This window comes from Chelonoidis abingdonii, chromosome 7, assembly GCF_003597395.2.
Source record: "Chelonoidis abingdonii isolate Lonesome George chromosome 7, CheloAbing_2.0, whole genome shotgun sequence".
Taxonomy (NCBI): Eukaryota; Metazoa; Chordata; order Testudines; family Testudinidae; genus Chelonoidis; species Chelonoidis abingdonii.
Genome location: NC_133775.1, coordinates 17,985,765 through 17,998,610, shown reverse-complemented (window position 1 = coordinate 17,998,610; position 12,846 = coordinate 17,985,765). Strand labels below are relative to the sequence as shown.

Genomic DNA, 12,846 nt, shown 5'->3' with positions numbered 1-12,846 from the left:
ATATTCTGCAAGTTTTATTGTATACATTTAGTCACAAGATTAAGATGCATATTTGAGAACAACAGGAATAAAAATATATATATATTTATGCGCAAAATGTGTGAGTTAATGTTGCTGTCAGAACTTCAACACTTACATATTTCATTGAGAAACACAATAGCGTAACATATAGCCACAAAGGGTAGAATTAAGGTTGCATGTTTAATCTTAACTGTTGCACGCCCTGATTTGAATATTTAATATTAGGAAACATTTCACCAAATCCTCTCCCCGTGCCCCCCCCATATTTCGGCCCAAATCCTGCAGTCTTCACACAAAAATAACTTCCACTGACTTAAGATGTGAATTTTCACCTCAGGCCTTGAGTGGAAATGGGAAGATTAAGATAAAAGCTGATTTAGGGTTGGGAGGATGAAGGTTAAAAAGCTAACTAATTCTTCATTACCAAGTTTTGAGATTTGTCTACTTCTGAACTGTTTTGAAAGACAAGAGACAAAGGGTGAAATCCATACCCCATTGACTCTGGGTCAAATCCTGTCTCCATCAGAGTCTAACTTTATCAAAATAAACTACCAATGAGAACTGCTCATATTGAGGTCTGGTCTACACCTAAAAATTAGATAGACCTACCTCTGTCACTCAGGGCTGTGAAAAATTTCCTGCTCTGAGTCTTATGGCTATGTCAACCTAACCCTACAGTGTAGATACAATTTTCATCAATCTAGCTACCACCTCTTGGACAGAGGGATTAATTACACTAACAGAAAAGCTTCTTCTATAAATGTAAGAAGCATCTATGCTACAAGCTGTACTGCTGTGGTCTTAGATATAGCCTGATTTTACAACTTCTCTGTTTAAGATCCTATGCAAAACTCTCATGACATCTGTGCTTAATGCCCACCTGTTTTTCTGATCTAAGTAAGTTAGTCATTGAAAAAACAAATCCTTAAAATATTTAAATTGAAAGAGAACATCTAAATGAGTTTGTTGTCACAAATTGTTTAGTTTATTGTTGAAGTACAAATTGGTTTCAAAGTCCAAGTTACATTTTTGATTAATACGCTTATACAAGTACACTTATTGTGCGAAATCTTACCCCCTACCCCAAGTCAATGGCAAAACTATTTACTCCAGTGGAGTCTGGATTTTATCCACTGTTTCACTTACTGTATTTCATGTTGTGCCATGCAGACATAAACTTGGATTTTAGCTTTTCCACTTCATCTGTCCCTGTGGCCTCCATATTCAAATTCTAGAGAAAAAGCCATCACTGTCTTGCAAGATATGAATTTGTTACTGCAAAAACAAAAAATAAACATAACTATGGGCATAGAGTATACATTCTACAGTATCACCAGCATGCTTAAGTGCTTAAACCTAATAATAAACAATAATAAACTTTCAGAACCCCCCACTTCCAGGAACTGAAAAACAATCACATGTTCTAGGAATATGTAATAAAAGCATTTAATTCCAAATATACAATAAAACTACAGTACAAAGACAAATAAAATATGCCCTTCATCGGCTCTCTATCCCACACACTGATCTAGACCACACTAGTGTATGTGACCACACACTCAAGTTTCAATTTGTAGTTAGTGCAGAATGGTTGAATCTCTATACAAGAGAATTTAGAAGTTTATTTTGCTCACATCTAGGATTCTGAGCACAAAAATAATACCCTTTTTTAAAAGTGAATAAATAAAAAAAAAAAGGACACTGCAGTGTTGGTTTCAGATAAACAAGACCTTTCCAATGCAGAGAGAGAGGGAGAGTGAGTGTGTTGATGAGGAGGTGGTGTAGGGAGAGAGGTGGGATTGAAGACAAAGAAGAAGGTGTTGAGCTTGTGGAGGAAAAGGTAGAAAATAGTTACTGAAAACAGGTTTTATGTGCAACAGAACTGAGACTATTTTGTATAGAAACAATTTGTTATAGAAGATTGTAAAATTAAATATATTTATTCCATCAATATTTTCTAGAGATCTTTTATAGTGTACTTTACATCGCTTCTAATCACATGTACAGGCTAACTGTAGTTTCCTTTCTACTTTTATCTTGTTTTGTACAAAAGATTTTTCACACATATATTTTATGTATTTGGTCTACTCATGTTGCTAGAATGTGATCATTTCGGCAACGTTATGTATTCGGCCTAGTTATGTTGCCAAAATGATCACATTCACCCTGGCGAGACCCCCACCTGAGAGGCGCTTCTCCCCATCCCCCGCAAGGGGTCACAGAGAAGCTCGCCCCACAGCTGAGGGGAGGGGATTAGGCGCTTCCCCCACCACAAACAGGCCCCGCTGGAAAGGGCCCCCTCAGGAACCACTCCCCCTTCCCCGGGGCGCTGGCTGTCCCCGTCCCCCGAGAGGCGCGGACTCCACCCTCTCCCGCTGCCCCGACCCCATGGGGGCCCGCAGGAGCCACGCTCGCCCCCTCCAGCCCGCGGGCAGGACCCGGATGCTCCCTCCGCCCCAGCTGACGGACGGGAAAGGGGAGCCGCTCACCGCGCACGGAGCCACAGCCTCCCCGCTCGGCCCGCTCACTCCAGCACCGCGCGCCAGCTGGCCCCTCGCGGCCGCCGTACAGCTCTGGAGGAAAAGCAGGAGCCCTTAGCGCTCCGGAGCCTCCACTTCCGGCCGCCGGTCACGGGACGCCTTCAGCCGCGCTGTATGCCGGGAGCCGTATTCTCTGGGGACCGCCCCTGGGCTTGTCGTGTGCCCTGCCCCCCCCGGCCTCGTGGTTGCCCGCGGTTACAGCATTTTTGCTCCGCGTCGCCGGCGCTGCCCCTTGGCAGAGACCAAGCCTGGCAGCCGAAGCCCCGCAGGCGAAGGCGAGGAGGCGCTGAGGGCGGGCGTGACAGTGGAAACGCACGTGCCGCTGGAAACGGGGGCGGTCCTTGCGCTGCACCTTCAGCCCCGCCCTCCTGTAAACAGACTGGCAGCTCCTGGGGGCGAGGACGGCTCATTTGCTTGTTAAATGCACCAGAGCAGTGTCAGGTGTAATCGCCAATAATGCCTTGCTGGAGCCAGCCTAGCAATAACTCCAGAAGCTTGATTTTCATCACTGGCCAGGGAGACTAGCTCCTCTGATTGGGTGCCTTCCCTACGTACCTGTCTCCTGTGGAGGAGCAGCCACTCATAATAATACCCAGCTCTTGCATATTCATCAGAAAGTGCTCAACGTTCTTTACAAAGGAGGTAAGTATAATTTCCCCCCATTTATGCATGGGAAACTCAAGCACCTGATGGTGAAATGACATGCTTAAGGTTACCCAGCAGGCTTATGTCAAAGCCAAGACTTGGCTGTAGGATTCCTGAGTCCAAGTCTGGTGTCCTATCCACTAGGCACTACTGCCTTCCAATCAGAACTGCTGCAGGGGAAGATAGTACTGGTGCCCCCGCTCTGGGAGAAGAGAAGAGATGAGATGAGATGTGGGTGGGGAGAAGGAGCAGCTCATAACATTTTCACAGCAAAGGAAGAGGAAGCAGAAATATTCCAGCAGTTCAAGGTAGTTCTGCTTTTTTTTCCCCTCTGAAAAATGGGTCAGTCAGTTTTCCCTTTCCACCAGTGCAGCATCAAGTCTGAGAGAGAATAGGCCCCTTCTGCAGCTGCCATTCCAATCCTGGAAGCAGGGGTGAAAAGCCCTCACAATTGCAGAAGGAGTAGAGGTGTGCTGAGGGGTGAGGTGCAGATGAATGGTGAGGCAGAACTAATTGCTGGGCTAGGCAGTGGAACACAGAATTAGTAAACATTTTGGGCTCTGGGGAGAGGCTGGAAGCTCGGCACCATCAGGTGGCATTTTAACACAAATCTTTGTTATTTGATCTCTTCTGAGTCTTCTAGTATGAGCTCCTGTAGCAGGGGTCAAAAATCACCTTACTCTGTAAAGTTTGGGAGATGAGGTGACACTGTATTTGTAATACACATGAGCAGGGGAGAGTGAGGGCGTGCAGAGGAAGTTCAAAAAAATCCAAAGACAGGACAGTAAACAATATAATATTTTGAAAATAGTTTGCAATTTTTGGCCCAATCTCATTATTTTTGGGCATCTGACTCATGATTTTTGAATTTATGGGATTGGCAATTGTTCTAAAGATACTATATAAGCAATAGGTTCCTGCATTCTTGGTTCCCATTCCACTAGTGGCAGGTTTGAGTGCATAAAGAATACATTATATGCACTTTCTTTGCGCTACTCCCTTCTATTGGGTGAAAGATAGGAAGAGGAAGTCTTCAGTGACCTGAAACTCAAGGATGAGTCATACAAAAAGTGGAAATGAGGTTGAATTACAATGGATGGACTATATATATTTACACACACACACACCCACCCAGCCTTCAGGGACAAAATTAGAAAGGTCAAGGCAAAAATTGGAGACTAAAATAGCCAGGGACTTAAAGGGTAGCAAGAAAACATTTTAAAAATACATTGGAAGCAAGAGGAAGACCAAGAACAATGTAGACTGATTACTCAATGAGGAGGGAAAGACAATAACAGAAAATGCAGCAATGTGTTAAATGCCTTTTTGTTTCGGTTTTCACCATCAAAGTTAGCAGTGATTGGACAACTAACATAGTGAACATCCATGTAAATGGGGTAGAATCTGAGGCTAAAATAGTGAAAGAACAAATTAAGAATTACTTAGATGAGTTAGATGTCCTAAGCTCAGCAGGGCCTCATCAAATACATCCTAGAATACTGAAGGAACTGTCTGAAGAGATCTTTGAGCCATAAGCGATTACACTGCTCTGCAGCCAAAATGCTTCTGAAATAAGTGTAGTCAAACTTTACTAATTCTGGGTCACTGAGAACGAAAATGATGCTTAAAATTGTTGATTGGCTCTAGTCTAGCTGTTGGGCTCCAGACTACAGCAGTGGAATCTCCTGGCAGGTGATGTTAGGGTTTCCATGTTCCGTGACCGTCGAAAGGATCTTGTCCCATTCTTCTTCATGGAAGGTGATCTAGTTAGCCTGCAACAACATCGATGGTGTGATGCACCCTTCAACATCGTTCCGATCCAGATGAGTGAGACTGTTCATTGATTCATAGAAGACGATCTAAAGCTGTTTTGCTGCATAATGGCAATGTTTTGCCATCATTCCGTTGGTCATGAAGTCATATGAAGGAAACCTATGACAATATGAAACAACTTTTGAGGTGCATAAACTATGACCAACATCGTGGCAGCTTCGTGGCGATTTGAAGGTTGTTGCTCTCTTGCTTGGTCTGCAGACTGATACACAAGTACTGCTGTTTTCTGTGTGAATGGGATAGTCGTGCAAGAGATTCCCACTACATCAAGAAAGATTGAGCCACTCTGACAGTCATTGGAGCCTGGAAGGAAGGTTCAGACATCCACCAGCTTGTTAATCAAGGAAGATTTTGTTACCACCCTTACACATCAAACTGGGTCTGATGAAGAACTTGTCAAGGCCATTGACAAAACTCAAGCGGCTTTCAAGTACCTCCGTGGAAAATTTCCAAGGTTAGGTGTCTTTGTTGGTCCTCAGATTCGTGAACTTCTTCGAGATGATGCATTTGACCATGCACTGCATGGCAAGGAAAAGACGCATGGAAAGCCCTTCCAGTTAGGCAATAAATTTTCTCGGAAACAACAAGGAGACAACTACAGGTTGTTGGTGGAAAACCTCCTCAAGGCATACAAAGCCTTGTTGCATCATGTCACTAAAGATACATTTTTTGCCCTCTCATCTAGATTTTTTCCACCGAACTGTGGAGCAGTGAGCGACAAGCACGGCGAGCGATTTCATTCAGGACATTGCAACAATGAGAGAAACGCTATCAGGGCAAATGGAGCCCATCAGTGCTTGCAGACTATTGCTGGACAGTGACAAGAGATGCGTCCATTTAATGAATGCAAGAGACAAGCAAGAAGCACCGAGTAGACACTGAATAGGACTAAATACGTACAATAAAGTTTTTTGCCTTTTGTTTCATAATAAATTTTTTATATAACCCTTTTGCTGATTTTTAAAGTGTTACATAAACAGGACAGGTGAAAATTATCATGTAAAGAACCATAAACATAAAAGAACCTCGGTTTACAATTTATGATTAAAACTCTACTATCTACACAAATACATAGAGATAAAATGTAAAAACTTAAATATCTTAGAAACAGTAGCCAATCAGTTGTTTTAAATTGTCATATTTGAATTCAGCACATCAAAATACATAATAAATACCACATTTTATCTTGAAGCAGACGACTTCTCAAAAATTGTAGACCAGGGTTATCTGTGAGAACTCGTGAGGACCGGAGAGATCTGGGAAAGGACAAATATAGAACTATCTACAAAAAAAAAGAATAAGGACACACCAGGCAAATTATAGACCAGTCAGTTTAACTTCAGTATCCAGAAAGATAATGGAGCAAATAATCAAACATCAATTTGTAAGCACCTAAGAAATAAGATAAATCAATATGGATTTGTCAAGAACAATCATGTCAAACAAATCTAATATCCTTCTTTGACAGGTAACAAGCCTTGTGGATGGGGAGAAGCAGTAAATATGATATAGCTCGACTTCAGTAAGGCTTTTGATGAAGTCTCATGATCTTTCATAAACAAACTAGAGAAATACAGCCTAGACAAAACTACTATAAGGTGAGTGCACACGGGCAGCTCCAGGCACCAGTGGTAAGCACCTCCCAGAGCCTGCACCTTGCACCCCCTCCCGTAGCTGACCCCCCTACCCCAGGTCAGAACCCCCAGTAGTTTCCCCAGGAATTGAAATTAGGGGAGTGTTCGAATTTACAGGGAGGGGTCAGGCTCCAATGAGAATATAAAGAGATATGAAATAAAGAAATGTTTGTTAGGATTATGCAAATTTAACATAAGGAAAAGCAAGTTACACCAAAACACATAACAGATCTAGATTTCTAAAAAAAAAAAAATTAAAAAAATGTATTTAATTTAAATTAACTTTTGAAAAGTAAGCCATCATGGGATAAGAGGGCAGTCCTCTCATGGATCAGTAACTGGTTAAAAGATGGAAGCAAAAAGGGATAGGAATAATTTATCAGTTTCAGAATGGATAAATAGTGGTATCCTGAGGAGTTGGTACTGGACCAGTACTGTTCAACATATCATCTGGAAAAATGGGAAACAGTGAGTGGCAAATTTGCAGATGATACAAACTACTCAAGTAGTTAAGTCCCAGGCAGACTGCGAAGAGCTACAAAGGGATCTCACAAAACTGGGTGACTGGGCAACAAAATGGCAAATTAAATCAATGTTGATTAAATGCAAGTAATGCACATGGGAAAGCAATCTCAACTATACATACAAAATGATGCATCTGAATTAGCTGTTAACACTCATGAAAGAGATCTTGGAGTCATTGTGGATAGTTCTCTGGAAACATCCACTCATATGCAGCAACAGTCCAAAAGCAAACAATGTTGGAATCATTAAGAAAGGATAGATAATAAGACAGAAAATATCACATTGCCTCTATATAAATCCATGGTACGCCCACACCTTGAATAGTGTGTGCAGATTGGTCACCATCCTAAAAAATATATATATTGGAATTGGAAAAGGTACAGAGATGGGCAACTAAAATGATCAGGGGTATGAAAAGGAGGAGAGATTAAAATGGACTGGGAAATTCAGCTTAAAAGAGATGAACTAATGGGAATATGATAGAGTCTACAAAATCTTGACTGGTGTGAAGGAAGGTTAATAAGGAAATTTTATTAATCCTCCATAAGAAGACTAGCAGTCACCCAACGAAATTAATAGGCAGGCAGGTTTTAAAAAAACAAAAAGGAAGTCTTCTTCTCACGCAATATAAAGTCAAACCAAGGAAAACTCTTACTAGAGGATACGTGAAGACCAAAACTAAAACAGGTTATAAAAGAAACTAGATAAATTCCAGAGAACAGGTTCCATCTGTGGACTTAATTGCCAGGATGGGGGGAGAATACAATACCATGCTCTGAGGTCCCTAGCCTGTTTGCCAAAGAAGCTGGGAATGGGCAACAGGGGAGGTCACTTGATGATTACCTGTTCTGTTCATCTCTTCTGAAGCACCTGGCCTTGACCACTGTTGTAAGACAGAGTACTGCTATATGGACCATGGTCTGACCAGTTAAATGACCATTCTTATGAAAAATTAATTATAATAATATAAACTGTTTAGTACAGAAACTCCCCAATATAATGACTCCCAAGATAGCAACAAGTGAGATAACAATCTTGCAAATAATGCATTTAAAATCTTAGCCTGCTAGGAAACATAGTTATATGTTCCATTCCCAGCCACAAAATCTAGCATTCCTGGAGCAAAGTGACTAAAATATAGTCCAACAAACAAATGTTGTTTAACACATGCCCCTCACTTTCCTCCACACGACTCACTCACAGTGTTGTCCTTGGTCAGTGGAGACTCAGAGGTCAGAGGTGCTTTCACGTGAGTACAGCCTTCCATGGTGGGGGACAATGATGGACTTGCTTTTCCTCCAGCTGCTCGCTGTTCACTCTGGCCACGTCTGGTTCGTTATGCCACCGTTATCTCCCACGCTATTTGCCATATGGTCCCTGCCACAGTCAACTTCGGCTGCCACCTTGCCACTGTTGACCTCTGCGACGTTCGGGTCTCTGAGGTTCCACCAGCCTCTCAGTGGATCTTCAGCTGAGCTCTCAGTGGCAGGAACCTCGCTCGCTGCTAGTGTCAGTCTGGAGTTGTTCCTCGTACACAAAAACACTGTCCCCACAGAACACTGTCCCGCGCACAGGACTAAGCATCTTAGACCTGGTTGTCAGTGATTTCACTGCCAGTGGTCACTTAACAGAACAAAAGAGACTTATCTATGGAGCCTAAATTCAGCTCCTGTCTTTAACCAGTGGAGAGGACAGGGTCCCACACCCTCTCTCTTGATGTCTTCAACATCATCAATGCTCAAATTCTCTCGTCCTTACTCATACAATAAGACAACATTTCATTCCAACGTAAGTGGTCTTGTAAACCCACCCCAGCAAATCTAGTCATTGGACAACACAGCTCTGCTTTGCTGATACTAGGTAGATTAGGTCGTGAATGTAAATAAATCTCTGGCCCTGAAGCCTTTTCCTTGCACCCAGCTCATCTACTATGTGTCAGGAAGCGCTCATTTAGACTTGCTACAAATACATTCATTGAAATTATTAGGTTGCAACATCAACCAAAATGAATGCACTGACATCATAAAAAACAGCTTGTATAAGGAAGCAAGGAATGGTAGTGCTATGTTCATACTTTTCAAATCTATAACTTTTTCAAGATACTATGTATTTATCATTAATACTGTAAAGCTTTTAAAAGTTGTGTTTTTAATGTTTCAGTTTAAATTCAGATTTCCAAATCAGTCCACTAAACTGGTATGTAACTAGCTTCACAAAACGGGGAGGGAGGTGTTGGGGAAATTCAGGGGGGGTGTAGGGAAATCACTGGAACCCCCTCCTCCACCAAACTCCCTCCCAGAGCCCACACTCCTCACCCTCTCCTGCACCCCAATACTCTGCAACATCCTGGAGCTCCCTCTTGCACTCAAACTCCCTCCCACAGCCCTCACCCCCTCTGCACCCCCACACTTTGCATGTGATGCGTCTCTCAAAATATTTTGGTCAAAGACAAAATTTCAGTAATGGTTCTTCTTCTTTAGAAGGTTGCCAACCCCTGGGTTAGACATTAGGAAAAAGGTTGTGACTATAAGAGTAATTAAGAACTCGAACAGATTACCTGTGGAGGCTGTGGAATCTGTGTCATTGGACGTTTTTAAAGAAAAGTTAGACAGGGATGGCCTAGATAATACTTAGTCCTGTCTCAGTGCAGAGGAATGGACTAGATGACATATTGATGTCCCTTCCAGTCCTAAATTTTTATGATTCTATGAAATGTCAGATCTCCTTACAAACATACGACCATATCAGCTTACCTACGTAGGGAAATGCTACTCAGTGCTAATATACTCCATAGATATTTTACTTGTCTCATGTTATTGGAGCTGTTTTAGAGCAAAAGATCCCCAAGTTCTCTCTAGACACACATCTGTTACAATCACACAAGAGAAATCCTGCATCACATGAAGCATGAAAGTACCATACACCCAGTGGAGAGCGAATGCAGGTGTCCTGGTTCCATTCCTGCCTACCACTGACCATGCAGGTTGGTAGGGCAAGTCACTGCCTTTCTCTGCCTCAGTTTCTCTATCGGTAAAATGGGGATAATGATAGCAAGAGAGCTTTGAGAGAAACTGATTAAAAATGTTATAAAAGAGCTAGCTTCTATTTTACTGTTGCACCTGCAGCATACAATTCTTTGTTGTCCTTTTTTAGCTCAAGAAAGAGATGAGGAAGGACTGGAAGTAATTTATACTGCATGTGTTTGTCTGCCAGAAAAAGATGATAAAATGTTTAAATAATCAAAACAGGATTGTAGTCTTATATATTGTTTGCTGAACTTAGCTGTCAAAGGCCCAATCAAGAGTGAGGGTCCACTGTGGTAGGCACTGGACAAAGAGAGGAAAACAAGATCCCTGCCCTTAATGGTTTGTAACCTAATTTGAAAATATGTTTTTAGAGTTTAATCTTTGTTTTTATTTTCAGATATAAAGACAGATTAGGGTACTTGTCTGTTAGTGTATGGTCTTGCATACGGGGTTCAGAGCAGCTAGGGTGGCCAGAATTTACCAACATAAGAACAAAGAGTTGTTCGATGTATCAAATAAAATGACTATTCCCTTGCCTGACATTAGTTACCTGCACCTCCCTAAAATTAAATCTAATAACCATGTCTTAATTTTATAGGACACCAATATGCCATCTGGATATACACTATTAATCCCTAGGTCATCCAGGTTAAGAGAATGAAAATATTTATTTTCTGCTTTGTGCATCTGTCAGATCATGCAAAACAAGGCTTTGATTACAAAATAATTACACGAGGCAACCATAAATAATATACATGGAATTAGTTTGCTTCACATACACTAAATCAATGGTTCTCAACCAGGGGTACTTTACAACAGGTGAAATCAGTACAAACTAAAATTTCATACAGACAATGTCTTGTTTATACTGCTCTATTTATGATACACTGGAATGTAAGTACAATATTTATATTCCAATTGATTTGTTTTATAATTATATGGTAAACATGAGAGAGTCAGCAATTTGTCAGTAATAATGTGCTGCGACACTTGTATTTTTGTGTCTGATTTTGTAAGCAAGTAGTTTTAAAGTGAGATGAAAGTTGGGGATACACAGGAAAAATCAGACTCCTGAAAGGAGTTCAGTAGTCTGGAAAGGTTGAGAGCCTTTCTGTAGGGGAGAGATTGGAGAAAACGTCTTGCATATAGCAAACTTCAACAAAAGTCACAGAGGGAGTTTATACTTTTAGCATTGTAATAGCATGAACTTCCATACAAATGACTTCCCAGCTCCAATAGTGCTAAATTATGCAATACCAGCAAGTAAATATTTAAAATCTGTTGATAGAAAACATAATTTAAGTGTATATTGCTTTTTTATATTAGCAGGCAAGAACAAGTCATAGTAAACTTGTGACAAATACAAGATTAAAAGTTAAGGGAGATGCTCTATACTTCACTTGCCTTATATAGTCTGCAGAAGAGGCCAATGCAGTTTTGGTTTCAGATCTTCTTCCTGCCACTCCAAAGGAGAGCTTCTGCAGGAGGGGCAGGAGTCTAGCAGTTACTCCAGCCGCACTGTTCTAGTGTCAACAACTTCTTTGCCTAGTCTCATGGGGACCAGAGTAGGAGCTCAGGGTCCTGTTCTGTTTTTTCATCACCTTAGTGACATCTGAGATGATATGAAACTGGAACCGCTGTACCTGCTTCAGAGAGGAATTATGATCCCTTTGTGAGCCTCACAGGTTGGGAACCATTGATTTAGAAAGATGCTTGCTTTGCACCACAACTTTCTTAGCATGATTTTCTTTGATATTCAGAACTAATGAATGTCCCTGACTTATTGTATTGATGGGAGAAAGTTCAGAGAGGTGAAGAACACCCTTCACCATCTAAACGTCTTGATCTTCAGTGCTTGTGTGAGCCTAATAGTTACTGCAAGGGACAAGGAGGCAGGAAGCCTAGATTCTGTTCCCAGCTCTGTTGCTGACTTGCTGAATCACTTACCTTCTTGTGCCTATTAATATAACTACCTTTAAAGGAGCAAGATAGAGCTGAGAGATGTAATGGGAACATAAAACATTCAGAGATCCTTATTATCCAGTTTACTTTGCTCATGTGTAGTCCATTCACTTGAATGGAATTACTTGCATGGTAGATATAATATATAGAGATACCTTCATGAGTTTAAAAGCTTTCACTCCTAGATTGTCCAGTAGTGGCTTCTTATTTACAATTGAAATATTTTCTATTATTTGCATCTTTTAGGGTATGCTGATATGTTATTCAGTGGAAGTTGTGTTTTATCAGGGAATCACTCAGAATATCAGGTGGACAGGGACTCAGCGAGGATCATCTAGTCGCAAACCCCTGCCATTGAAGCAGGCAATCACAAATCACCATATATCCAAATGGCCCCTCAAGGTTGAATCAAATAACCCTGGGTTTAGCAGGCCAATGCTACAACCACTGAGCTATCCCTCCCCCTCCTTTGAGGGGACTTTATGATAGAATAATATAGAACGAGCAGTAATGGCAGTACAGAATTGAATAAATAGGGCTAATAAGCAATATCAAATTAATTATTAATACCGTTTCTAACGTGGTGTTTGCAAAGTGCTTTGACGGTTAGTGTAAGAGATCTTTATTACTGTTGTGCAAGAGCTAGACAGCATAGGTAAC

The 12,846-nt window shown here is 41.4% G+C and overlaps 2 protein-coding genes across 15 annotated transcripts in view; one reads left to right on the top strand and one right to left on the bottom strand.

Moving 5' to 3' along the window:
* Positions 1 to 2,659, bottom strand: part of ATG4C (autophagy related 4C cysteine peptidase) — a 93,847-nt gene extending 91,188 nt beyond the window's left edge. For all 10 annotated transcript variants that reach the window (XR_004375771.2, XR_004375770.2, XM_032795491.2 and 7 more), the window contains exons 1-2: positions 2,511 to 2,659; positions 1,168 to 1,296 (exon numbers count right to left, since the gene is read on the bottom strand). Coding sequence is in view for 8 of the 10 variants with exons in the window: in XM_032795491.2 (XP_032651382.1) it covers positions 1,168 to 1,243 (76 nt within the window). In the remaining 2 variants the exon portion in view is untranslated. The remainder of the gene's footprint in view (positions 1 to 1,167; positions 1,297 to 2,510) is intronic.
* A 62-nt stretch (positions 2,660 to 2,721) lies between these two features.
* The window catches only part of DOCK7 (dedicator of cytokinesis 7), a 177,473-nt gene continuing 167,348 nt past the window's right edge, over positions 2,722 to 12,846 (top strand). For all 5 annotated transcript variants that reach the window (XM_075067657.1, XM_075067656.1, XM_075067655.1 and 2 more), the window contains exons 1-3: positions 2,722 to 3,203; positions 3,351 to 3,514; positions 6,508 to 6,637. The gene's annotated coding sequence lies outside the window, so the exon portion shown is untranslated. The remainder of the gene's footprint in view (positions 3,204 to 3,350; positions 3,515 to 6,507; positions 6,638 to 12,846) is intronic.